We start from the raw sequence: 27,345 nt of genomic DNA, 5'->3' as shown, positions 1-27,345 counted from the left end.
GACTTTCTTTTTCACTTGACGAGGCGAAGCTCTGCAAGATGCAGCACAGATGAGTCTAGTGTTAGGGAGTGAAGTTATGTTGTGGTGTGAATTTACACTGGTTTTGAGTGAACTTTAACTTGTGCAGAGTTAAGAAACTGGAGAATTGCAGTGCTTGATGAGTAAGTAGATGAATGAAAATTCAACAGTTGACGATATACACTTTTATTGTAATTATAGATTCTTTACAAAATAAATCTTACAATAAAATTATTTTAAATGTAACATAATTAATTCAATTAAGGGGAATTTCTCACTAAACGCGATTTAATGGAGGGCGGGAGACATCGAGAACTGGCCTTTTTGGCCGTGCGTACATCCATGCTTCCTCTTTTTTGCATTTTTTTGTTTTCTTTTTCATCCTCAAACAACACTATTAAAATATATTTTTTTTTGATCCGCCTTCGCACAAAATTAACTCTCACACAATTTACTCTAAAGTTGAGTATCATTTTACTTGATTTCCTCTGCTATTCTTCATCTTTTTTGCCATCATTGGTAAAGAACACTGATAAAATTGGATACAAGAGTAAATTTTTTTTTTGTAAGTTTTTTCTACCTTTTTATGGACATTGATATTGTATGTGATTTTTTTTTAATCAAATCTCTTTGATTTGGTAAATTGTTTATTTTTTTTTGGATAAGTTATTGTGTCATATTTCGCTATCATGCTTCGATTCTCTCACTTGCAAAATGCAATTTTTCTGCTCTCCTTCAACCTGTTCTTGAGTTTTACCTGTAAATGTAGCACATTTTTTTCCTTACATGCGATTAGACTTTATTTCTTTCTTTTTTTCTTTTGATTATCCTTTAAGACATTACATACATATACAATTACAGTAGGGAAAAGTGGGAAAGCTTCGAACTAGTTTGCTTCAATGATTCTCGACATTCCTCAAGGATTTTTTCGATGTGTCAACGCCAAAACTCGCCCACTTTCCACTAATAAGGAATATTTTTGTTTTGTGTAGTGAGTTTCACTGTGATGTTTCCATCTGTCAATAGAGTTTGTTTTCACAGTTAGTATACATATCTAGATATATATATATATATATATATATATATATATATATTTGTCAAAATGCATCAAAAAGACTACAGTTATTTCTTGGGTATGTGAAAGAAATATATAATGTCAAATAAATAAATAACTCATCGTAATAAAAAATCACTCTCAGAGGAAGATTCTATAAATTTTGAATCATTCTAATATTTTCCTTATTATAAAATTCTCTCTATTAACTAGAAAATCTAAATATTTGATATCTTTTCTTTTTGAGAAGGAAATTCCTTAAAGGAAAGACAAAAAAAAACTAGTAGTAAAATCCCGTGAGAGACACCAATATTTTAAAAATTGGCACGAGTTTCTCAATTTCTCTTCCTTTCTTAAAAAAAGTCTTTTAGGAGTTTTTGTTTTGTTTACTTTGTGCAAAAATTCACGTGATGCGTTTTTTTGCATTGATGATAAAGTGGAATAAAAAACATTTTCAGGAGGTGTTTTGTTCCTTTCTACTTTTGTGTTTCATTCAAATTGATTTTCTTCACCTTTTCTGTGCATTTTCTATATATCAGTCTCTCGGAAAATTTCAATTTATATCGCATTTAAATTAATAAATTCATATCTACAAAATTCTCTTAATTTCAAATTTTTTTCTATACATAATTTTCAATTTTTTTTCTCATTCAAAAAATTGTGGTCCAATTTCTAAGATTTTATATATAATATATATAATTTATCGACAAAAATTCATATGATGTCTTTTCCAAACAGAAGAAATTTCACTTTTTCCTTTTCTCTATTTAGTAAGTTTATATTTTTTCTCACCTTTTTCTTTATTTTACATAAGTAAAGCGTTCATGATTCTCACTTCACGATCTTTGTGCCGTTCCATGTTTTTTTTCTTCTTCTTCTTTTCTCCTCTCGTAATTCTTTTCTTTATTATAATATAATTTTTTTCCTTTTTACAAATATCCCTAAATAACTGAAGTCAATATTCTGAGATCATCGCTCGAGATTTCTTCCTCTTCTATACAAATGATCAGAAATAACTCATCGTTTAACAACTCACTGAGATATTAAATTCTTTTTTGGAAGGGTAACACTGAGAAAATGTTTCTAACAACCATGAAAAGCGACTCCACAGAAAGACTCTTACCATCGAGATCGATATCACACGCGGAGTGCAAAAATGTTTGCAAAAATCACTCTTTTTCTCTCTTGAATCAATTTAACGTCCTTTTTGTTCTTTCAACAGCATAAATTCATGCAATTTCAAGAGGTTCCAATAGAATTATTCTTGTTCCTGCTTTGTTTCGAGTATTTTAGACTGTATTAACCGCATAAATCCTTTCAAATTTCCTTCCGGCACAGAAAAGCTAAGGCGGCGACTGTGGCTGAGTAGTCAACGCGTTTGACTCTCAGCGTCACAATCGTGTGTTCAAACCCAATCGATTGCAAATGTTTAAACACCAGCAGATTGCGAAAAAATGAAGTCTCAATAATAACCATCGTGAAATTAATGAAAAATCAACATGAATTAAGGTCAGAATTGGATGAAATTGGGGCTAATTGGAGTAAAACGGAAATAAAGATCAGTGTTTTATTCCAGTTTTTCTCATATAAATCATCCATTCTGGCCGAAAAATAGCGAAATTTCGAATATTTCACTATTTTTATTCATTGATAGAATTAATCGCTGCATCACAACGACTTCCATCATTTGATTACACGTGTTGGAAACCGAAAAATATCATGTGAAGAGGTTATTATTGAATGTTCCAGCTGAAACATAGGCTTCACTGGAATTGTCTTTCGCACTCTGTCCTCACATATAAAAGTTGGACTTTAGAACCAACCCCATGATTGGTTGGTTGGTAAACTCCAAATCTGCCACCGTAAAAGGAAATCTGCCTCGACGAAGATCTCCGCTAATGGAGAACTCTGTGTCCCTCAAAAGGACATATAATGCCAAATAAGTGAAGTAATATGATTAATAAATTGTCAAGTGATTGATAAGCGGTCAAATATATCCTGAGCAGACTTTGAAACGATTAGATGAATATTCTAAAGCAGACCAAAGTGTGTTTAAAATTGATGCAAAATTGTGACTTTGGTGACTTGTTCTGAGACACCAAGGAGACACGCAATGGACAAATCCTTCCATAGTCCCAATAGATTAAAGAATGTCTTAAGACATACTCTTCTAATATTTCTCCAGCTATCATATTTATGCTCATCAAATTGTGATGTTCTTAGTGAGTCATTGTTCCAAAATAATAAGGTTTTAGAGGATCTGAAAATGACTCTCTTCTCTGTGTGACTGTCCTGCGATATTCTCATGAATTTTCTACGACTGTCACGCGATTGTTGCCTGAAAATCTGTTAAAACTGAAAGAAATGCACCAACGTGGAGTCTTTCTGCATTGCCGCCATTTCCAATGCTAACAACATCAATCTTTGTGTTTTGCTTCGCTAAAATTCATAGACAGTCTTTCCTTTTTGGTTGGTTTCACACTGTGTCTCCTTTCTCTCCTCAACCTCACTCTTGCCAGTCTATGTCTGTTCATCGCTTCCATTTTGAATACAGTTGAAATACAATTATAGTTTTGACTACCTTTTACAACATATAGATTTAACGCATTTTTCTTTTCTTTCTTTAATCGTGGGATTCAAATTTTAGCATTTTACTGCTGCACCAAAATACTCTTTTTTCACTCTTCAGAGTTGACAAAAAATTCCTTTAAAAAGTTGTTCCATTTCAAATGTACGAGAAGATTTTTCCGGTAGAATTAGCAAGAGTTGTCAACGAAGATTGCATGCAACTCAAATGCAACCAATTGAGAAAGAAGAACTTTGTTGAAAATAGTGGAATTTTCGTGTATTTTTTTTTGAGGCCAGTATTAAACAATTATTTCTTTGTCTTAATGTGAATTATTTTGCTGTGTTTTCATTCTTTGGTTATCATTATTATTTCTAATTCGATGCTGCTCTTCGTTTTGTTTTGAATGTGAAAAGATCAATTTTGATCACTATTTTCAACATAATTCTTTCATTTTTTTTTAAAGAAAATAACGAGTTGCTGAGAACGCAGTGGAAAGAAATTAATAAACTTACTCAGGCTGAGCTCTCCTGGCCATTTCGGGTGTTGTTGGTGGAAGCAAGAGAGTTTTCTTGAGAAACTGCGGCTTCACTGGCTTGACGGGCTTGAAAGAGGACAAAGCAGGTGGATTTCCACTCCCACTTGCACCCTCAGAGCTCCCAGAGCCCCCCTGATTGAGACATCCACCTGTGAGCTTGAGATCAGCGAACTGGGACACGAATTTCTGGGTGTTTCGTGCCGGAATTGGACTCTTCTGGACAGCCGCTGCGGCGGCTTCTGACTCCTCCTGTGCCTCTTCTGTAATGTGCAAGCTCACCTCACCACTCTCGCTGACCGCCTCCTCTGGCGGCTCCTTCTCCTGCGGCTTCACCTCCGCCTTGGGCTTCTCCACCTTCTGGAAGGGCAGCTTCACTTCCTTCTTCCCCGGAACACCCTCAAACGGCAGCTCGCCGGCAAATCGCTCATTCTTCTTCAGTGTGCACTGATTCTGGGCGGCAAATCTCTCCGCCGATGACACATCCACCTCCCCACCGTCCACCTCCAGACTCTCCCTGGAGTCCTCGCGCTTCACCTCCACGCCATGAATCACCGTCATCGGCAGATCCATCACCAGATCGGGCGCTATGCGATTCCTGGACAGAATGCGCGGTGTCGTGAGACTGTGCTGTGAGCCCAGCTCGGCTCTCTTCTCCCACATTTCCCTGTTGTGCTGGAACATGTTGCTCACGCGACCTTCGCACACACTGAAGCTCTTCGTGTGAAGCTTGCGCGGCGGCTTCATCTCGCCGTCCTCCTTGCGCTTCAGCACCTCCGTGTCCGAGTGGCGGACGCCCATCTGTGCATCCTCGGCTGCCTTCTGGCGCACCTCCACATCCTCCTCGCCATTGGCAACATCGCACTGTGCGCCAGAAGTTGACGGCATGGGATTCACTGGAATTGCCGGCTTGCTGGGCTCCGCATAGATGGGTTCACTCTTCTTGTCGCCCTGCAAAGATGAAACCATGAGGAGATTAGTTGTCCAGCCCCCAGACGCACTCAAGAACTGCCCAGTCTCAGTGTGTGATTAGTGAAGAGGAGGCAATTAGTGCATTAAAGGATGAAGAGAGAGAGAGAGAGAGAGCGCAAGAGAGGGAGAAGTGTTAGGAGAAACACCAGCTTTTTCGACAATTGATTAGTCATGAGATAAATATTCACTGACGCGCAAAAGTGTTGAAAAAAATTCTGTGCTAAACATTGAAAATTACATTTTCCCTTCACATTTAGTTGAAGTATTTTTTTTTAATTGAAAATTAACAATTTGCCAGAATATCCTCAGGGAAAACCTTGAAACTGTACTGGAATGTTTGAGAGATCGAAGCTTGTAAATGAGTGGGAGTTAAATTAACTAATTTTCTGCTATTCTCTACAGAATAAAGCTAAAAATTACAGTGAAATTCATACATTAATTCATATTAGCAAACTTTTAAAGCATGCAATTACCATTAAAGCTTCATGCAAGAGTGAAAACAGCACTAGAAGCATCTCAAATCCCTTTGCAAAACACTATTGCGTGTCAGTATATCAAACGTTTTGCTCAAAAAAAAACAAACGGAATGAATGATAACACTTTATTCTCTACTTTGTCAACAAATTAGGGAGGGGGGAAAGGTTCAAAAAGCTTCTCACCTTCAATATTGCTCCCCACTTTCGCCCCCAAAATCGCATCTGCACTGCAAATCACGTGTTAAACTCAAAACATAGAGAAAAAAAACCTAAACATTGCGACGCTAAGGCAGAAGCTTTTTCGGCAAAGATAGCACGATAATTGCGAATAAAAACAAAACAAACAAATAAAAAAACATAAGAGAGCGCTTCTGCAATGCTAGAAAATCAACAAAATTCACACTCAAAATTTACTAAAAATCCATACATAATAAAAAATAAGACATGCTTTATTCAATTATTCTTTTAGATACCAAAAAGTATTTGTAAAAAAAAAACGGATAATCTTGTGTAATAAGATATTATTCTACATGCTAAATACTGCATTTCTTTGTAAATGTTTTTTCATCATGTTATACGAAGAAAACACAACAAATCTCCCTCTCTCTTTTCTCCGTGAGTGTTTGGCGCCTCTTTGAACGGAGGGAGCAAAAGACAAAACTATTGAGATTCAAATTACAAATAATCATCCATTAAGATGATTCACAAAGGCGAGAAAGTGGCACATTTTGCAGTAAATAACCACAAATTCAGCATTATTAAGAGTTGAGATTGATTATTAAAAAAACAGAGCACACAAAAAATATCCCCTCAAATGCAAACATGACAAAAAATCTCACATTTTTCCACTCTCTCTGTCTCTCTCCGCGGAAATTGTACGTCAACTTCACTCTTTTTGAGACGAGAAGAGAACAAAAAGATATATATAAAATATAAAACATAGTAAAATAATATATAACATAAAAAAACATTTGCCAACAGGGAGAAGATTCAGGCATCCAACTAGAATGAGATAAGGAGGCTCTAGACTGTCGTTTCCAGTACCTCAAATTGAAAGTGATTGAAGTCCTCGAGGAAGTCCATGGAGTTCTCGAAGGAGTGCGGCTCCTCGTGATAGCTGTACTTGTTCTTCACCGCATCCACGCTGTCGTACTGCAGAAAGTCATTCTTTGGCTCCGGTATTGGGATGCCGATCTGCTGATTGGCAATCTTTGCCTCCTCAACTGGCGGCTCGGTGTCAATGACTGTGGACACCACGAGCTTTGGCACCACCAGAGCTGGAGCAGCGGCCGCAGCAGCAGTGGAGAAGACAGACAACTGACTGGGCATACCCATTGATCCACTGGGGCGACGCTTTCGCACGGACTCCTCAGAGCTGGAGGACTTCATATTGTCACTCCCGCGATCACGATCTTCGTCTCTGCGAGAAAATACGCTCATTAAGTGCATTAAAGAAAAGCATTGGGAAATTTTTGAGTGCCAATATTTAAAGGGACGTCAATAAAGTGCTTGAAAAGCAAAAGTCCTGAACGCGAAGGCTTCAATTCACAGAACATCAAATTTCTTCTGCTACACAAAAATTCACAAAAATGTAAACGCAATTTGACATTGAAACTCGTGGAAACTTACTTGATTTTTAACGAAATATACTTGTCTGGAACAAGTCCTTCCTTCCCATTCACAGTTCCTTGCCACCAGTCGTTGGACACTTGCTTCCTCAGGATCACCGTCTCACCTTTCTTCAAGCTCAATTCACGATTCGACCGCGCAGAGAAGTCAAACTGCACTGTTGCCTCCAATGTGTCAGACTCTGTAAAAATGCGAACAACTGTGAGCAAATGCATGCAGCGCAACTATTGCGCGCAAAATACCATCTTCTGATGGATAAACTTCAGAGTCTGGATCCTCAGTTACTTGCTCTGTGGGTGAATCTCCAACTTCACTGCATTATTGAAAATGACAAAGATTTCCAGATATTATTAAAAGTTTTCCCAGAGAGGAGAGAAGCCACTCGTGAAACTTACATGTCAATATATGGTTCATGCGAAATGTACTTCTCATACTGCGTTCCACCCAGATCCTTCGGGAAGAGCTCCTCATGGTACACAATCATATTCTTTATCAGCTCATTCACTTGATTCTGATACTGCACCTGATCCTTGTCCTCTGGCGCCGGCATGAGTGTGGGCCCAAAGCATATGGCCAGATTGTATGCGTCCATCATATTTTCATCAGAATATTCAGACAGACTGCAAATAAAAACGAGCATGTCCAGTGAAAAATCCTTTCGGGCATATTGCATAGAAACAGGTGAATAACTCACTGGTTGAGAAATGCAAATAGATAGCGCATCACGATGACCACACAGCGTGGCAAATTCTGCAGAAACACTCTGATTTCCGCCACAACCTCCTGTTTGGACTCCAACTCTGTATGGTGCGGATGAGAAAGGAAATGACTATGTAAATAGATTTTGCAGGAATAGAAAGCAATTTTCCAGCATTTGTGGGGATTTATCTGACCTTCAAAAACCTCTCTTGTCGCTCCCTTGAGATGCAAAAGGTGAAACAGGGATGTTCGCAGAAATGTCAATCCTACACATTTATGCATTTCTCAAGACGCAATAATGCATTAAGTTGTTAATGATTTGAAGCCTTAAAAATTCCTTTTTTCTCCACAAAACACATCGTTTTAAATATATTTCATTGTTAGGAAAATATTTTCTCATCTCCTATATTTTTAATTTATTTGAAAGCTGTGTATTTTCCGGGAAAAGGAAACTGTGCTATTGACAGTGTGTAAAAAAATAGTGAATTCGTTCGTCACACACTCTGAATAAGAGAGGTAAACATGTGAATAAAATGAAAACATGGTGATTTATTACACTTTGTCTTTTGTGGCAAATACTAAAGGCGACAAACTTGATACGGCGACCGAAGTCTGAATTAAAGTAATCAACAAACGATGAGTAAAAATTTCAGGGTGTAAAAATTATTCACCAAATATTCTATACAAATTCTTGCCTTTCTTGACACTATTGGCAATTTGCACGAACAACCCCGTGACTTGCAAATTTCTCCCACACATTGAATACCGGAAGCAAAAGTACTTACGCGCCAGCGAGACGAAGTGGTCGAAGTAGATGATGGGGAAGAGCGGCTCTCGCAGCTCTCGCAAATACAGCTTCAACACGCCGCACACGGAGTTGATGTCAGAGGCGTCGGTTGTGTCGGCCAGAGGATCATCGCCGCGCTCGAAGCCCTCGCGGAAGTTGGAGATCTCCACCTGTGATCCGGACACGCGGAAGATGCCCTGATGGTGCAACCCATAGAGATTGATGACGCGAATGCAGCTCCGCATGATGAGCGGAATCTCCTCGTTGGTCGCCTCGAGATACTCCTCAAGAGAGCCACCAAACAACTTCGGCTGCCCCGAGATGTTCATGCGTCCGATGCGCTTCCGCTTTGGCACAGTCGTCTTCACCATCACGAGCATTCCCGTGGGCGCGACACCATCTTTGGTCAGGGATGATCTGAGAAATTCCGCCTTGGCGTCCAATCTGGCAATTCTGGATGTGCCGAGAATGTATTCGCGTATCTTTGAGATGTAGAACTCCTCAATCTCCTGCTTGTCCGTCTTCAGCTTCATGAGCTCCTTGCCAGTGCCGGCAAGAATGGCGGAATCGCCAAAGTTGGTGGAACAATCAAAGTCCTTCGTATTGAGTATCTCAAGCAAATTAATCTCTGCTGTTTCGAGCGTCTTCCATATCTCCTCAGACTCTGTCCGAAGATTACTCACGCGCTGCTCCAAGTGCTTCAACCTTCCCTCCATCTCCTGATGCAGCGCCTTCTGCAGTTCCGGCTCAATAGACTGCAACACAATTGCACACACAGAGAAGGGTGGAGAGAGAGAGGATTTAAATAAATGCATCTTAGCTCGCGCAATAAGGGAAAAATATCAGGATTATTGTATTATATTGGCTCTAATGCAACCTTGAAAATACATTTCAGATTCCGCATCATTGTGCATGATAGAGAACGAGAAATAAATTTGATAAGGAATTTAATATCCCTACTTTGACATTATATCGAGAGGCAATAATACAGAGAATATACATTTGAGGAGCATTTACCCAACCCACTCCACCGCACACACAGCTTCTGCGGAGTTCTATAAAATTACCCTTGAAAACTTTCAATAGCGCGTTTCCATAGTGAACATATAGATATATATATCAGCACAGACAATGCTTCTCTACCGGGTTGAAGCATATATGCAACCGGTGTGTGTGCGTCTCTCCAGGCTCGCTCTGCCACACAAAACTTCCCCATCAAACAGAAAGCTTCCCACATATATGCTTGTTTACTCACCTCCACCAGATGTTGCCCTTGAAATTCTAATCTCTTAGGTATCATGAAAGCACCATGATGCTGCTCCAGGAATTTCTGCTTGTCCGCCCGACTATCCATTGAGTGCACGATGTGTGACAAATTCTCGGCATTGGTCAGCATTGATCGACATCTGCCCTGATCAGCTGTTACGTGCATTAGCAATGCCCGGGATACCACCGAGTGAAAGCCCAAGTCCATACACTGTGCAGCGGCCGACAAAGAAAGACCACAAATTAATCAGAGTGCAAACTTCTGGCGCTTCACAATAAAATCTTCAACCCCTGATGTTCTCAGTTACTCAATCACACCCCACGCTGTGCTGTGTAAAAGGCTCTCTCTCTTTCTCTATATATCTCTCACGTCCGGAAGGGCGCACTCGAGTAGATAATTAAAAGTGATATAGAGAGAAGAGGAGTAAAAATAGCCGGCAGGTACAAATTGCATGCAATGCTACCCACCCTTTTTCCCCCAACAAGCGGATGCTGCGCTTCCTGGTGCCATTTACCCAATTACCGATTATTTTTAATGTGATAAACTACCCCAGTGGGCAATCACCACATTATCAATTTTCAATTTAACATCAAGTTCAAGGTTCTCCTTTTCTAATCAATTCACAACAATAAATGCAATTTGCAATATTGAAATTTCTTGGAGTCACTCAATTGCAATATTACGTTTGTCACTAATTATTAGGATGTCTTCTCAGTAATATTTGCCAAATGGAACCTTGAATGCCTTGCATAAGTGGCTATATAATTACTTAATGAAGCTTCAAGGTCTATGAAGGGTTTTCGGAACAAGGAAAATGTGGTGTTTTCCTCCTCTCGAGTATTGCAAACAGCAGAATATTATGTTTTTAATACCAACAGCAAATCTCAGAGCTGCATTATAGTATTTTTCACATGATAGCTATAAAAGCACTTCACTGCATTGTAAGCTCTTTTGCAGATCTAATCTTTAAATCCTTTTTGCATCTTTCTAGCTGTTTTACACTGAAACCTCTCCAGAATATCTCTATGGAAATACTGCGCGATGCTTTAGCGTAATTGGAGAATCGATAGGTGGTTCTCTTTGTGAAGGTGAAATATGACTTGATGAGTTAATTAGTGGATTAATATAATTAATTTGCAGTATGATGATACCTTCAGTCATAGCAAATTTCATCACTTCTACTCCCCAAACTAAGGAAAATTCCTCTTCTCAACACAAATTGTCAGCCGGAAATGTGAATCTATACTGTGAAAGTGTACTCACATCAATGAGATCACTCAAATCCTCAACAAAGTACTTGTGAATGGTGGTGTTGGATGCCTCAAGGCATAGTTGATATTCATTCTTGGCCTTGAGCGCCTTGAGACGCGCATCTGTGTACTTATTGCGCCTCTTGAGCACCTCCTTCTCGATCAGTCTGTACTTCTTGCTCCTCTCGAGCTTCTCCTTGGGAATTGTCTGCTGGAGCTTTGTCCGCTGATTCTCCGCTGTACGCAGTTTCGCCTCGGCCGCCTTGCATTCAGTCTGATAGCTGTGATATGTCTTCATGGTGGTGTGAAGCTCCTGCAGCACCCTCAAGATCTCCTCGTGCGTCTCATAGCCGATCTCACGGCAGCGCTTGTAGATGCGCTGAATGTCATCGATGACTGACTGAAAGCGTGTCACGAGATGGTTGGAGTACACATCAGATAGGATGGCGTGATCCTTCGACAGACTCTTCGTGTGATTGATCATTTGCTGCCAGCACGCGTAGGAGGAGAACAGAGGCCATTGCTCGCGCCTGAAGCAATCAGGAAGTAATTAATAAGAACAATGAGAATGAAGAAAGTGAAATAGAGAAACGCACTTCTGCTTCTGTTCTTTGTGCCTTAATAGAAGACTCTTTGCCAATTTGTCCATATTCTTGCTGTAATCCAGCTCCACTTCGCTGCGCCTCCGGAAGAAGTCCTGCAATTCCTGGATCAGCGACACTTGCGCCTCCACCCTCACGTCCAAACACCTCAGCTGCTCGTTCAGCTGCAATCTAATATCTGCAAAGTAGAGAAAAAAAACAACCCGGTCAATTAATTAATTGAATTCCCTCTCGTGACATCATTCAATTAAATCCACCGAAATTGCCGCGAGGAAAAAAAAACCCACCGCTTGACTGTGCAGAGCAGAGAAGCGAATGTTCGAGGAAAAGGATTGACACTCTCCGGATTGAATGCCTAATTGTCTGACCAAGTCCCGTGTGGGCAATGCAATTGAATGCAGTGGATTTAAGAACGCCTCTGATGCGCTCTCTTCGTGTTTCCGCGGAATCACGCCGCTTGTCAGACGTGCAGACATAAATTTTCCGTGCCTCTGCCAATGTGTTTATTTATTCCATCGCATTGAAATTCACCCATTGTGCCCCCCATGCCATAACTGTCTGGAAGGGCGAAGCGACGAGGAAAGGACAATCGCATTGTCACCCAACAACTTCCAAACCAATATCGATTAGTCTCGTCTCGTGGCTTAGAGTTTCCTCATTCTGTCCGATCCTCACAAAAATATCTCATTACCATCATCATCATTGCTGGGCGCAAATTAAATAATCCCAACTCTCACTTTTTGTACACCTCAGAGAGATTTTCTCACGATTATTTCTCTCTTTTTTTCTTTTCCTTTGGCAACATTACAACCCACACTCCATTTACACAGTTGGCAATTGCCTGATTTCATTGAATAAATTGTCATAAATTTCACCATAACTGCGGTGAAGCATGAATATTGAAATTTTCATAGGTGCATTTTATATTGAATGCATTTATTTGCCACCAAATGCAATAAAGTTTCATTTGTTGGGAATTAATTAGACAGCCCCCACGTTGAATCACGGTCAATGTTTATTGATTTTGGACCACCGAATGCACGTAAACAATCATCATTTCTACTTGTTGACCGTGAAAAATGGATGAATGCACATGCAATAGTCAAAATTGAATCCTATTTCCACGAAAGCTGCTAAAATGTTTCCTCTCATTTTACATGCAACAAACCTTTTGCCAATGCATTAAGGACTAAAATAGGATTTCACACTACCTGTTTGTCGCTAATTCCATACATTTGTAACAATTCTCAAGATAAATAAAATTGACTGAGTGTTTTAATTATACGAATACATTTGCTTAATATTTTGATCTTCCTAATAGTGTTTTAGTTTATCAATTCTTCTATAAAAGATAGCTGTGTTTAGCTTTAAACACCCTAACGACCCTCAGCAGAGCCAATAAAGTGCAAAATCAAGCACCAAAAGCCCCCTTTTGGCAAATTCACCCCTTTTCATAGGCTCAGTGAATTGGCAAAAAAGCCGTCTGAGGCACTGAATTGCAAGTAATTTGCATTTAATGGCGAGACTCGTGCAGGAATTAAAACTCACCAACGAGGAAAGTTGGCATTTTGCATACACACACACACCCTCTCTTCAAATTATAAATAGACATGCCAATCCCGTGATTGTAGAACAGAGGGTGGATTTTTTCTTCATCATTTTAAAAATAAAACAACAACATTTTCACTCCTGGCTTGTCACTCTCATGAAAGTTCACCTTGTTCCTCCTCCTCCTCCTCCTCCTCCTCCTCCTCACCCTACCTTTCCAGCCACTTCCCATCTACACTTCTTTTATTTGTTGACACACCCATATTTGTGAATCATTTTGCGCCCATCTTCTGTGTCATTTACCTCCCCAAATACAATTCTCTCCCCTGAATTCGAGAAAGAACAGCGACAGTTGCATTTCCTGCAACGCACAAGGCCTTCTCTTTGGCATGAAACTTGGTATCATGTAAATTACGCACTATGTTTTGCTCCTTGTCTTCTTCAGTGCAGAGAGAATGCAATTATGGACATCTCTTTGGGATCATTTAATGCTATATAGAGTTTCTCCAGTTGACCACACTAATCCCGGCACTCAATCAACTTCACCCACGCACAGTACTTGTGAAACAAGGCAGGAAAATTGGCATTAAACAAGGCACATCTAAAAGCATACATTTACCATCTCCCTCCCCCTCAGAAGAGAGAGGGGACGCTTTAAACAGTTGCACAAATTTTAAATTAAATTGCAACTGCATAAATCACACAAAGCGTTGATGTACTCTTTGTCTTTGTGGCCTGAAGGACATCCTCATCTAGGATACCCTTGAAAACTCACAATATTCGTCATTTTCAGGACCATCCATTGACGTGATTATCCCTCTATGTATTCAAGAGCATTTTCTCATGAAACATTCTCATAGTCCTACACATAAAGCAGTGCAATCAAAATCCCATTGCATGGATTTTGTATGAAATTCAACTAAACAACAGCCTTCATTCAACTGATAAACTGCGGATAATAGTTTGTGTTTGTCTTTGGAGAAAGAGTCCGATTTTTTTTCTTTTTCATTGTGTAAAATGCGAAGCAAGCAAAATGTATTCTCTCATTCACTAATGAAATGGTGTGCTAATAAAGAAGAGTGTAGAGACTAATTAGTTAAAATGACACCAAAAACACAGCGATAACACGCAATTTTCATTAAATATTTAACATTTTACACAAAAGTATGATTTTCCTACAAGTTTCGGCATTTCATCAAATTTCTATGCATTGAAATGAGATTTTTGACCAGTGAAGCTTCGGGGATTTCTTGGAAGTCTCACTTAATCATGTCATGATCTGCTGCATATCGCATCTCATCTGCCTATCAGATGTGCAAACCCTTTTCTCAGAACTCAATCTCCGATTAATTGCCTCAAGATGGTGTGCATCTTTAAGTCTGCTCTTCCTTTTCTTCCCACCCAACCAAAATCGTGACTCTCTCTTCATCTATTTTCGTCTAATATCACAAAACACAAAACTCTGCACACACCAACAATTCGGCAGCAATTGCTCATGCCATGTCGAATTTGTGTGCGCTTTGGAAGTGCTTCAGGGCGAATGAGAGGAATGTACATATGTAGTGAGTAATCTTGCTAAGACCCGTAAATCAGCATCCGGACACTTTTGGGTGGTTATTTGTGATATTGTTTGCTCTCCGCACATGATACTATTTATAGTTGCCAAACAGAGGCGAAAATGCGCTTTTCCCTCATGGAAAATATTCCAAATGTTCGCCTCCTTTGGAATCCATTGAATAACAAGAAGACGGGGAAAAAGGAGACACGCGAGCATTTGCCTCTTTGCTTTCTTTTTCTTCTATACAACAATAACATCGTTTTTCCCTCGTCAACCAACAATTTTCCTCTTCACGCCCACACAAAAACATACATCATCTCGTTCTCTTCTATTATTTCTTTCTTTCTCTTCATTACACACTTTAGGCGATGAGCAGTGGAAAAAAAATCCCCTAAGACAAAGTGCTACAAATATAGCCAGACAAATAGGTATAATGTCTTCATCTGAGGAGCGCGTCATCCTCATTAGAGGACGCCCGAGATGAATGTCACATGGGAGGAATGAAAGAAATTTCCTGACATCTCTCGACATTCATTTTCTCATTCTAGCGGAAATTGAAAATTGTTCATTGCAACTCAGTTGCATCATCAATAAATTTCTACTCGATTGTTATGGGGGAAAATCCACCCACAATCGCCCATCGATACTGTCAACAATCTCTCTCTGCACACTCTTGAAAAACCACCAGCAACTGTGTGAACTTGACATTGAACTTCGGCAGGAGCTTGTGCGCACATATTTACAAAGTATGCATACGCATCTAATCACTTAATTGGTAAATAAACCATGCCTTAGAGTACCATCAGCAATATTGGCTTCTTATCTATTGATTGCCAGTGATTCGCAAATACAAAATCAAATTACACGCCCAAGTGATTATCAATGATATCGCTTTGCCAATTGTCTCAATGGTGGAAAACCAGCGAAACCACACACAGGATTCAGAGTGAATCCAATAATCATCTGTCAAGGTGAGTCAACAAGATGCAATTACGGCAGAAATTACTTCACAACAGTCACTCAACCGAATTTTCATTTCATTTACAATATCTCCTCTAATCAATCTTAATCCTACGCCATCAAGGTAAAGGTCAATTGGAAGATGCATCTAGAGACACAATATTTGCATTGTTTTCACACTTCCAACGTGAAGACAAGAAATATTCCCAAGATTTTGTTCTACATGAACTCATGTGATTTGCAAAGTCTTCATGGAAAATTGAAGCATTTTCTTGTCTTCTCTTGCTGAACTTCTGCAAGGAATATGGAATTGCATTCCTCCTAGTGGATCTCACATTCTCTTCTATTATGTGAATTGCGGAAAATAAATTTTCAGAAGACCCGAGAAGAAAATATTCACAGAATTTTGTAAAATTCAAACACACAAAATTCAGCAAATATTTTCTACAATAGTGTCTAACCTTGATTAATAGAGACTGCATTGATAAGTATGTAGCTTTCATGTGTGTCTTCATCAAAGCGCAATATAACTTTCCGGAATGCAATTAACTTAATTTTGTTGTACATTTTGAAAATTCACTAATTATTCACAATGCACTGACGATTCGTTGAGCTGTGAAAATTTGCACCTTTTTGAATGTTCCCAGAAATCATCTACGCATCAGCATTTTGTCAAAAGGACAAAGGCATTTGTCACTTTTCACTGCGTTCAGCATTAATTAAAAATCGCAAATGACGAGTTTGTAAATCAAACAAAATTTTGCACAATAATGAAATATTAAATTTCACATCATGAAAAGTCCTTTGATGACTGTTCATGTTTTTCAAGGACACCCTCGTGTGGGATGCATTGCAAATACCCGGGGGAAATACATATATTTGTCAACCTTGAAAATGAACAAAATACCTGGAAACACATCACGCATTTCAGGGTTTGGCGCATGAATCCACCCATTTCGCTGCTGAATGATGCACTGGAACATTTTTTTCTTTCGACTGCAAATTCACTGTCTTGAGCACAAACAACACTGTCGGGTTTTTGGTCTCTTCCTGCCTCTTGAGTCACCAGCGCAAGAGGGAAGATCAATTGTAGAGCATAAAGGATTGTCACATTAAATCTGGATGGGTTTGTCTTTGTAGCAAAAAGGGGTTGAGACACATACACTGTTTTTTTTTGTAAATTCACAACCACAAGTTACTATATTCTGTTGCTTTGAGACTTTAGAATTTTTGAAGCTTCGTCGTCACTACCATTTTTCGATTATTATTGCCACAAATCTGTGTATATGAACAAAATATTATGAGTTTTAGGAATGTTTTGAGCAATATTTTTTTACTCTGCGTTCTTACACACAAAATCACCAATTGCGAATATCAGAAGAGAGAGAGAGAGAGAGCAAAATAACAATTATACATTTCTTAACACCTCAGCTGATGGTTGAAGTATTGAACAGCAGAAAAAAACACACCTTACAAATATTCCCCACTTGTGGGAAATTGAAGGTGAAAGTGAACGATCTTCGGGTGTTTTCTTACCTCTTCACCATGCGCCCAGACAAAAGACAATAAACCCAGCCGACAATTTTATGGATCAATTTAGGTGTCAAAGAGAAGCAATTCATGAAAATAATATATATCGATGGTTGTTTGGACTGTTTTTGTGAGTGTGGACGATTTGTTTTATTTTTCTCTCTCCCCAAAACACGCAACTCTTTTCGGAATTTGGGAGAAAAATGATGATGAAAAGTTGCCACTCTCGAATGGGTCACAAATTGTCGGCTGATTGTTTCGACCATAAGAGAAATGGTAATTGGAGCACGACAGAGTGTGACAGAGACCATCTGTTTTTAATATTTTCACTCACTGTCGCCGCCATGAGACATTTTCTTCCATTCCGTCCAGACGCACATTAACCAGAGAAGAAGAAAAAAAACACCCAATTCCCAATCTAATCTCACCACTCGTCTTTCTCCTTAATTAATAACCATTTCTTTCCGTCTCTCCTCTCCATTTCCCCATTTGCGTGTGTGTTTTGTGAATTTGAAATGCGCGCCTTTTGTGTGTGACAAACACTCCGCGGCGGGCGTGATGGAAAAAAAGAGCAACAGAGAGTCTCTCCATTAATTTCACTTTCTGTCTTATGCGTAAAAAGCGCCTCGCGAGTCTCTCTGATTTAATATCCATCCATCCAAACACACACACGAGACATAACTGAACTCCTTCTCTTTTTCTGTCCACCACACAAACTGCATATAGCGAGCAATCATTTCACTTCTTGCACGATCGCAATCTTCGGGGCCACGAAACATGTTTGACGATTGAGAGTGAGAAGAGATCAGTGATCGCAGAGGCGCAGTCCCAGTTGAAATTTCAGATAAGACACCACAACTAATAGGAAAAACACAAAACTCTATAGACTTGATTTGTTATTGTAATCTAACTGCCATTTATCATGCGTGGCGAGAGCTGGAGAGAGACTTCTTCAGGGATCACCAAAAACAGATAGACAGCTGCGGAGACAACACAAAAAGTCGCTTTCGATCACTGGACAAAACGGCTGCAAACGCAACACGCAACATCATCAAAACGATCGTTCAATCATATTAACTTTAAGCGAAATATGAACGTGAAATTATTCTTGTGCCTCTCAAGACGATCGCCAGTGAACGAATGGGCGAGAGAATGCTTTCAGCAAGGCAGTGAGAGCAAAGTAAGAGGTCCTCGGCGAATCTCCAAACAATTTAAGACACATAAACAGAGCCAAGAGAAGAAAGGACAAATAATTCGAATGATTCAGAGTAAAATAGCACTACAAATTACACGAAAACTCTTGGATTTAGAGAAGATCGTCTGTGCTAAGGTTATAAAGTGATCTCCAACGTGGCAATCACTGTTGATCTCTCTTAGCCACAATAACAGTAAAAAAAAAATGAGAAAGTGTTTCCCAATTGGCATCAATTTGAAATTCAATTGACTCTCACCGTGAAACTTCCCTGCAAAAGTGCAGTAAAATTGCACATTATGCCAAATTAGCATGCAATACAATATTTTTTCCATTCTATACACTTCAATCAGAAGGAATTGTCAGCAATTTTTATTCAACAGCACCACAGGATGCAGTTGCCAATGCAGAAGACATTAACAAATATAATATGGAGTGCAGAGAGTAGAGAGAAAAAAAAACACACGACTGGGTTTGTTGTGAAGCAAAAGAGGTAAAAATCATTGTAACGCAGTCATTTTAGCTTCTCACTCTGTGGCTCTGAAGAGGGCATTAAAATTTATGACACGTCGTTTCCCGCGCGTTATTTATTGTATATCCCAGGCAAAATCATGGTAATATTTTAAGAGATTCTTCCTCTTCTCCACACCCTCGAATCTCCCCCAAAAAATAAGTAACCACATAAATCCCAACAGCATAGAATGCGCGCAATGGAAATAATAATTGAATTGAATTAGTGTAACGCATTACATTAAATTACACATGATTTATTCCAATAAAAAGCGGTCCCACTGCTGAACATCTTCATTGAGCGCAAAAGATGAAAATCCACCACAATTTCCGCTCCACTGTTCATTGTAAATATTATCAATTAATATAGGTATAATTTAGATAAGATCCAGAGAGAAAACATCAGTTTTCCACTGTGTATTTTCTAATTCCACGCCGCATTTTTTCTCTCTCTCTCTCTCTCAATCTAATTTATCATTTCAAATATTTGTCAACAAACACTTCCCACCCAAAAGTCTTCTCAAATCTACATTTCATATTAAAAATACGCCATCCTGATGAAATATCACGGAAAAAATAAAATTATTGGGGAAATAGAGACATTTCCCAAGAGAGAGAAACACACCGAATGACTCAAGCGCATTTGAGCTCTTGTTTATAAACAAACCCATTTTTCCCTTCGGAAATACAAGCTTGTATACTCAATGTCAAAGAAAATTGGAAAAATCTCCACTAGCCACAAATATTGATTTGCAATTTTTCAATGTCAGCATTCAAATGAATAGAAAGCAATTCTTAGTGTTTGGAAAATGGGTGAATTTTTACTTTGTCTTGTCAATAAATTTTCTCCAATTCCTGAAGCTCAATTCCAACTGAAAACACTTGCAATTCTTACACAATTACATCAATAAAAAGCAATAAATTCCATTTGATGAATTAAGAAAAATTTCCCCATGGACATTTTGGGATCAAATTCATCGTGATTTCTACCATAAAATTGGTGATTTTCCAAAACTCTCAAGAGCTTTACAATTTCTCTACAGACGGAAAAATAAAATATAGAACAGCGTGATATTCTTTCGTCCCCCCTTTCTTCACTCTATGCTGTCGTTATGCTTTTATTGGGTGAACAAATGAAGCGAGAGAAAGATGGCTATCAATTTGCTCTTCTACACTTCCTCTCTCGTACATGCATCTCCAGAGGCTCTAAGAATAACGACTCTATTCATACTCGGCATTCCCCATGGCGAACGCCGATCTTTTGAATCATTCTTGAAGGGTGATGCTGTTCCACCCACAATTGCCAGACTCTCCCTCTGTTTCCTCACGTCGATGACTCACCCCGAAAGGTCCTTAACAAAACATCCTCAACCGAACAATTTTTGTGTGTGAAAAGAAACAAACACAAATCGATTGACATGGAAGGGAGAGAAAGAAATGTAAAAAAAAACTGAGTGGAATTAATTTGAATAACCAAAAAGCCACTCTACATTTGGGTTCCTTCGGGAAATCACTGAGAAATAAATCAAATAGACACGAGATAAGCTCATAGGCACACCCAAAAGTCGACAGGAAGTGGAAGATGTCATTAAATAATTACAATTCCATTGTCCTGTGGTAAAAAATTTCATTTTTCTGCCACACAAATCTTCACTACTTTATCAACTATACCCAAAAAGTCTATCGATATTTCTTAAATTACAAACACTCTCTTGAAAAAATGTGTGATTTTGTGTGCAAAAGACGGAGGATATTGATATTCTTCTGTTTGAAAACTCCACACACACCTTCGATGGAGGCGAATTACGACCGAAATCACTGTTCATGTTAGAAAAAGTGTATAAAAAAAACCCGTTTAAGCCGCTTTAGTTAACTCATTCACTTGAGCCAATTTGTTGCGAAGCACTTCTTACAACGTCTTCAGCACTTTTTCACAATCTTCTGGCCGAAAAATCCCTGAATTTTTCCCGCAGAAAAGCCAACAATACGAGACGCGTTTTCACACACAACCGCCATATTTTATTCTCACCAAATCTCTCTCACTATTATTTCTTATTTTTCCATCGCTCACGCTCTCTCTCTCTCTTTCGTCGTAAGAGAAGAAGGATGGCGTGCTGAGGCCCTCTTTATCGCTCTCACTTTACAATCAAAAAGCCTCAACATCAAAGTGAGAGAAGCCAGAGTGGCGAGAGAGCAAAGCAACAATGAAACGGCAAATGAGAGAGAGACAAACGAATGATGAGAGAGAGGCCAGTGTGTATGGAGTTTACTCTACACATCACGACGCCATACGCCATGGCAATAAGTGACGAAACACACATTCATGACGATTCTTCACGCTCATGCGCACTTGGCGCAGTACAGGAATCTCTCTTTCCAACCATCAGCAATTCATATCGCGCCTTTGCACTGAACTCACTCTCAGTGTTCTCTCGTGTGCAGAGAGAATGTGAGAAGTTGCGCTCTTGCGGCAGCTGCAAAGATATTCACACGCACAAAAAAGCGATCACAAACCCGATGATCTTCGATCACAGACGAAGATGTCACGATCACTTAAAGTCCACCGGTTCCGAAACCAAAACAACCATCATCACCAAAAAAAAAACCGAAAAAAACAACGATCAAGATAACGCTCGAGAGAAGATCGATTGATTTTGAATAAATTTGAATTTTTGCCATCCAAAAACTTTCACTCTTTGTGAAAGATTGCGAGTCAGATTCTTCATCCAAAACTCAGCCCCAGAGAGAGTGCGAGGAGAGCAACAAAGTCAGTCCGAGTCACACGCTAAACTGAAATAATGGCAGAGTGGCTTCACAAACTGAAAAATCCATGGCCGAAGCACACGCTTAGAAATTTTCCCCCCCACTCAGAGACATACAAAAGATTACCAACAGAGAAAAAAGAGAGGAACAGATCGAAGTTATACGAAAAAAAGGAATTGACGGAATTTTCTATACTGCTGACGAGTGTTTTTTTTGTCCAAAAAAAAGAAAGAAAGATGCCTTTTGTTGTGGCCTCCAAGATGGGGAACACAGTTGAAAAAATAAATCCATGAACAATATTACTTAAGTATTCTAACGGTTGATTTATTTCTTCAACTCTTTGAGTTTCTTCAATTTTGCATTCGTATTGGCAGAAAGAGAAAGATCAGCCAATACATGATTAGGGTTTCACCTCAATTTAAATATAACCACACAAAAGGGCTGCTAATTACACTCAAAAGGTCCTACAATTCAGTAAATCTTCGCATCCTGACATTTGCCTGACAGTTGCCTGACATTTGACGGGTGAAATTGCCGTCAAATCAGCTTTCACTGATTTGTTTCACACACATTTGACATCTCTTCACTCTCACTCCAATGCATGTTTACAGCACCACAAATTGAGAATAATTGGACTTATCCAGCACCTCGAGGCAATATTCATAAATCAAAAGTCAAATAATAAAACTTCATACACACACTTAACAACCATATTTGCCACAGACTTCATATCAATGTCCACAAGCGGAGAATATTTTGGGTGAAAACCAATTAACCCGACCCAGTAATAAAAAAAAAACCATCAGCAGCTTAGACACAATATGTGCCTTCGTGTGGAGAATGATTTGCCCCCTCGCGCTATGGACACACGAGATCAATAAATCACGGAGCAATTAGCGCCGAACCAAGAGGAATGGTAGAAGACAATTGGATGGAAAATGCCGGAAAATGGTGAGAGAAAATTGCTGTCAATTTGTTGATCGCGATCAACGACTTCTTAAGCGGGCGCGCGTTTTTGTTATAAAATTGAGGTCGTGATCATTCACAATGTTTCAAACATTGCAATTTCTGTGCGATTCTCATCTGCTAATTTCCATGCAACCCAGACCAGGGGACCTTCCCGCCCCGTTTCCGTCCTTCCACACATGCTTCACTGCTATGCTGGCCGGAAAATGTGGGAATTCTCTCAAAGGTTATGTCTAATTAGACTTTTCGCTAATAAACGTATGTTGTGAAGAGATTTCAGAAGCCACGCCTACTCAAATGCCACGCCTTTCACCCATTTATTCTCAATTTTTGGAGAATTTTTCTTTATTACATTTAACATCAAATTTACCTATGCAAAGACTTGGCACTCACTTACCTGTTTGGGAATACAAGTTTGCAGATCAGTTGATCAACATCAAACAATTCACCAGCACCAAATCCCGGACAATCTGTGATCATTCTTCCCCCCATCACTAAGCCAAAGAACCACCTAATTTGCGCCAATTGTTTTGTACAAAATGGAAATTGCTGCCAATTGACGCCGAAGGTTGTACAATTCGTGCCTCCCCCTCAAGTCCCGATGATCTTTCAGGCACATTTGACCACTTCTTGCCATCGTTTAGTTGACACTTTCCACGAATGCCGCATTATTTCACCAACTCTCCTTCTTTTCCTGTCTGTGCCGCGCGAGCGCGCGAAAGGGAAATTTCCATCATGATCGCATGCGATCACATCACGATCAATTTTCATCTAGACACATGATTAAAAACTGCACACATACGCTCAGCCTCTGGGCAGAATTGATCAATTGAGTCATAGAATAAACACACGACTCTCTGTGTTTAACTTGCAAAACAAAAAGAATGGAGGAGAGAGAAAAAAAAAGATCACGGGTATGTGAAGAAATACTTGGATAATTACACAACAATTAACATAATTAGGCTGTGGGTAAATATTGAGTTGAAATCACAGTGAAAAAAAGGGGAGTATCAAGGCATCTCACGGGGAAAAAAGCCACTAATCTTCACCATGGGAAAATGATGTCCAGTGTGATTCAACTCCTGCGTGCACAATGGAGTCCTTTCCCTAGTGAGACAGTCTTTTGAAAGGCGATATAAACTGTACAACATGTTTCTTCCCGTGCCACTCATCGCACAACCCTCACGACACTCTCGAAGGGTGGCAAGAGACTTACCAGGTGTGCTGTTGAGTGGGCAGAAGGAACATCTGGTTGACAAGGTGAAGAACACAGGAAAAGCAGGAGAGTCTGAAATAAAACCACCACATTTCTTCCGTGTGTGTCCACCCAGACGGACATCAAGGCATCAAAGACGCATTTCTATTGCCCACAAAATTCTCTCTCCGACATTGAATCTCGACAGCACAAAAGGTCAAGGTTTGGTTTTTCCCTCATCAAAGAGTCTCTCAGATGCACATTAAATTAAATGGAGACTCTCCTTTTCAATGTCATCAAAGTTAATATGAAATTAAATAAAATGAATGGAATATAGACGCAAAAAGTGATGAACAGGAACTTTTTCATTTAATTACTCTTAGATTTTAGAGTGGAAATTCAGGACATATCCGGGAAATGTATGTTATAGGCATCAAAGAGTGCCTTGAAAATGTCAAAGGAATAGTTTGAACAAAGGATGTCAAACATAAAGGATTTTTTATTTCATGAATTTTCGCAGTAATTAAAAAAAATCCCTGTGCAATATAAAATTTGGAGGTCACGAAATATGTTATTTAAAATGTTTAAAGGTGTTTTTAAAACAAACTAAGTGTTTGTTTACACTTTTATGAGAATTTCACACGATATTCGCCTAAACATTCCATCAAATTATGTTGCTAAAATCACATTTAACAACTCAATTATTACTCCAAAGCCTTAAATTGCATCTTTTCCATTCAAATTACTTATATTTCCTCAGAAATTTTGCACGAGACGCAAAAGTATTTTTTCTTATCACAAAATGCGCTCTCATGCTTGATAATTTTATTTCTACTTCGCCTGGTGAAATCTCTCGACATGTTAAGCATTAATCTGGAAAAAAGCAACTCTGTCTAAAAGCATTTCCACCCCAGTTTCCACAGTGGGGAAAATTGGCGCCAAAACCATTTCCGTAGAAGTCTTTCGTTTTTCCACCCAAATTTCACGCACTTGCCCAATGTGAATGTTCTGAACTCATGCCAGAAACTCCTCGCCAAGTCTTCCGGACATTGCGAGTGATGAATTGAGAGTGGAATTGTCTCGAGACAGAGTCTCGAAGACGCAGAGAACAATGGAACATCTGCTTCTTTATCTGCTGAACTCTTGCGAGTGGGCTTTTGGCTCTGTTTCCACACCTGCTCGCGCCTTCACCTTTCTGTCCGTGAACGCATTTCGCGGTCGCGCCAGAGTGTGGAGCCCCCCTCTGGTAACTTGTCCACCCACGCCCAATTGGCCCCAATTGCACCCGCGGACTGGTGCACTCCGGGAGCGCAAAGTAAAGGAGATTTTTTTATACTCACTGTTGAACTGCACCAACTTCCTGATGGATGCGAATCTCTTCATGGGACTCCAGAACACCACGTCGTCATCGTCCATCTCCGACATCCCATTCATCCTGCTGACGCTCCGGGACCGCTCTGTCCCTCGCCACACCTCCAGACGCCGCTCCACGATTGCTGTTTTAAAATTAGACTGTGACGCTGACAGACAAAAGCAGTGACAAGTTCTTCAAGTCTCTCAAGAAATGCACTTTTCCACCGAGAAAACACTCTTCTTCCGTTCTATTTCACCACCAATCGCCTCTGGGTGCGGTCTTCTGCACCCTGTAATACTTCTCCTGGCCAGGAAGTGGCCTTCAGGTTGTTGGAAAATGCACCAAGATGTAAGAGTTGTTTGCAAACGAATAGCTCGAGATGCAACAAACAACTGAAGCCCCAGCGTGCAAGAATCAACGATGATGCCTTCCAGTCTCCTCTAGTCATCTCTCTCTCGCACAATCATCCGCCAGAGCCATCTGTTAATGGTTTCCACGTTTTTCTAGCAGTTGCTCAGGAAACGGTTAACAGACACAAAATTATTGATTTTCCCGCGGAAATGGATGAGTTTTCACGTCCTCCGTCGAGTGTTCTCGCCACGGGAGCCCCTCTGGGGCCCCTGCGCCCAGGGACGAACCTCAGGTGAGTGGGATAGTGGAGTGCTTAGAGAACTTGTGTCTACCTTTGACTGCTCTTTGGCCACAGAGGAGGCACCGGAAGACCCCCATCGTCCATCCGTACGGGCACTGCCAGCAGATTGACCGCCGCTCCACCGACTGCCAGTGGCCAGAGAACCGGAAGCGCCCTGGGTGAGTCCAGTGCTTCCGGTCTAATTGACTGTTTTTTGAGTGCGAATGTGTCTTTTACAGCTCTCGGAGTCGCTGGCGCCGCCATGATGGAGCGCCCCATCACGCAGCATGGTCTGAGTGGTCTCCCGACAGCAACTGGTCGCGTGGGCACGGCCACAGGGCAGCGCCAAGTGAAGGATCGTCGGTACTGGCAAGGAGTGCTGCAGATGAAGATCCAGGAAATCACACAAGAAGCCGACAAGCTGACGCGCGAGAAGAAAGCCCTGGAACGGGATCAGTCCGCGAGGAAGGTGTACGAGAAGCGCATTAAGGAGGCCGCCAAGGAGCTGTCCACTCTCCAGGCGCAGCTCACGGACATGAATCTCGCCCTGGACGGCTACAGCTCGGGCTTCTCGCGCCAGCAGATGCAGAGCGAGGCGTCGGGACTGCGGGAGCGCAACGAGTCCGTGCAGACGCAGCTGGAGGGGCTGTTCACCCAGCGCCAGGCGCGCGAGGAGGGTAACAGGCGTCTGGAGGAAGACATCGCGCGCGAGCGCCACAAAGTCACGGAGATGATTTATGCTCTGGCGCCGGCGGAGCAGAAGCAGTACCACGAGCTTCAGCAGCTGTCTGAGGAGCTGAAGACGAAGACGGCGAGTCTGCACGATGAGATCGAGAGTGTGACGAAGCAGAGAGATCGCATGATGGCCACGCTGTCCTCGTCACAGCCCCGCCTGGAGGCTTTCCGGCAGCAGAGCAAGCTGGCGACTCTGCTGGCCAAGAGAGCGAATCTGCGCGACGAGGAGGCAACGCGACTGTCGCCAGCGCAAGAGAGGGAGAAGCTGATTGCCGAAGTCAGGAGCAACAATCAGGCGCTGACCAGTCTTTCGCGTCAGCTGAAGCTTACGGAGGATCAGCTGGGTGAGAGGCGAGAGCTGCTGCTGCAAGTGGAGCACGATCTCGAGGAGGGCAACAGCGAGAGACACGCAAAGTATCGAGAGCTGAAGAGACGCGATGAGACCATGACGGCCTTCCTGGACACTTTTCCTCAAGCCATGGCGCAGCAGAAGCAGAGTGAGCAGTCGAAGGAGATCTGCAAAATCCGGCGGGAAAATGTAGCTTTTC

General features: G+C 40.6%; 2 protein-coding genes across 7 annotated transcripts in view; one reads left to right on the top strand and one right to left on the bottom strand.

The window, feature by feature from the left end:
- Positions 1–188: 188 nt before the first annotated feature.
- LOC132256489 (SLIT-ROBO Rho GTPase-activating protein 1-like) lies at positions 189–25,832 on the bottom strand. Of its 6 annotated transcripts, none has more exons than XM_059752931.1 (13): positions 21,473–22,183; positions 16,829–17,199; positions 11,850–12,033; positions 11,267–11,783; positions 9,992–10,213; positions 8,735–9,491; positions 7,945–8,050; positions 7,646–7,870; positions 7,493–7,563; positions 7,251–7,431; positions 6,666–7,041; positions 4,154–5,124; positions 189–1,034 (listed from the first exon to the last, which is right to left on the bottom strand). In XM_059752931.1, exons 2-13 carry the CDS (start codon positions 16,902–16,904, stop codon positions 935–937), a joined length of 3,786 nt encoding a protein of 1,261 aa, XP_059608914.1. In that variant the 5' UTR covers positions 16,905–17,199; positions 21,473–22,183; the 3' UTR covers positions 189–934. The 6 variants fall into 6 exon arrangements, with proteins under 6 accessions (XP_059608914.1, XP_059608915.1, XP_059608916.1 ...); XM_059752932.1 differs by having other exon boundaries at positions 21,573–22,183; XM_059752933.1 differs by having other exon boundaries at positions 21,668–22,183.
- Positions 25,833–25,991: 159 nt separating this feature from the next.
- The window catches only part of LOC132265996 (intraflagellar transport protein 74 homolog), a 2,049-nt gene continuing 695 nt past the window's right edge, over positions 25,992–27,345 (top strand). The window contains exons 1-3 of the mRNA XM_059766811.1: positions 25,992–26,074; positions 26,153–26,250; positions 26,311–27,294. Coding sequence (XP_059622794.1) covers positions 25,992–26,074; positions 26,153–26,250; positions 26,311–27,294 — 1,165 coding nt within the window. The remainder of the gene's footprint in view (positions 26,075–26,152; positions 26,251–26,310; positions 27,295–27,345) is intronic.

The sequence above is a fragment of the Phlebotomus argentipes genome, unplaced genomic scaffold (assembly GCF_947086385.1).
Source record: "Phlebotomus argentipes unplaced genomic scaffold, Phlebotomus argentipes genome assembly contig_5, whole genome shotgun sequence".
Classification (NCBI taxonomy): Eukaryota; Metazoa; Arthropoda; class Insecta; order Diptera; family Psychodidae; genus Phlebotomus; species Phlebotomus argentipes.
The sequence above is the reverse complement of the archived record's forward strand: the minus strand, read 5'-3'. Positions and strand labels throughout refer to the sequence as shown.

Coding starts and splice junctions, on each gene's coding strand:
- LOC132256489 (XM_059752930.1), bottom strand. CDS start 25,511: ATGAATGGGATGTCGGAGATGGACGATGACGACGTGGTGTTCTGGAGT. Junction 10,214..11,266: donor ATTTGAGTGATCTCATTGAT/GTGAGTACACTT, acceptor GCCGCTGCACAG/TGTATGGACTTGGGCTTTCA. Junction 7,564..7,645: donor CATGAACCATATATTGACAT/GTAAGTTTCACG, acceptor TCAATAATGCAG/TGAAGTTGGAGATTCACCCA.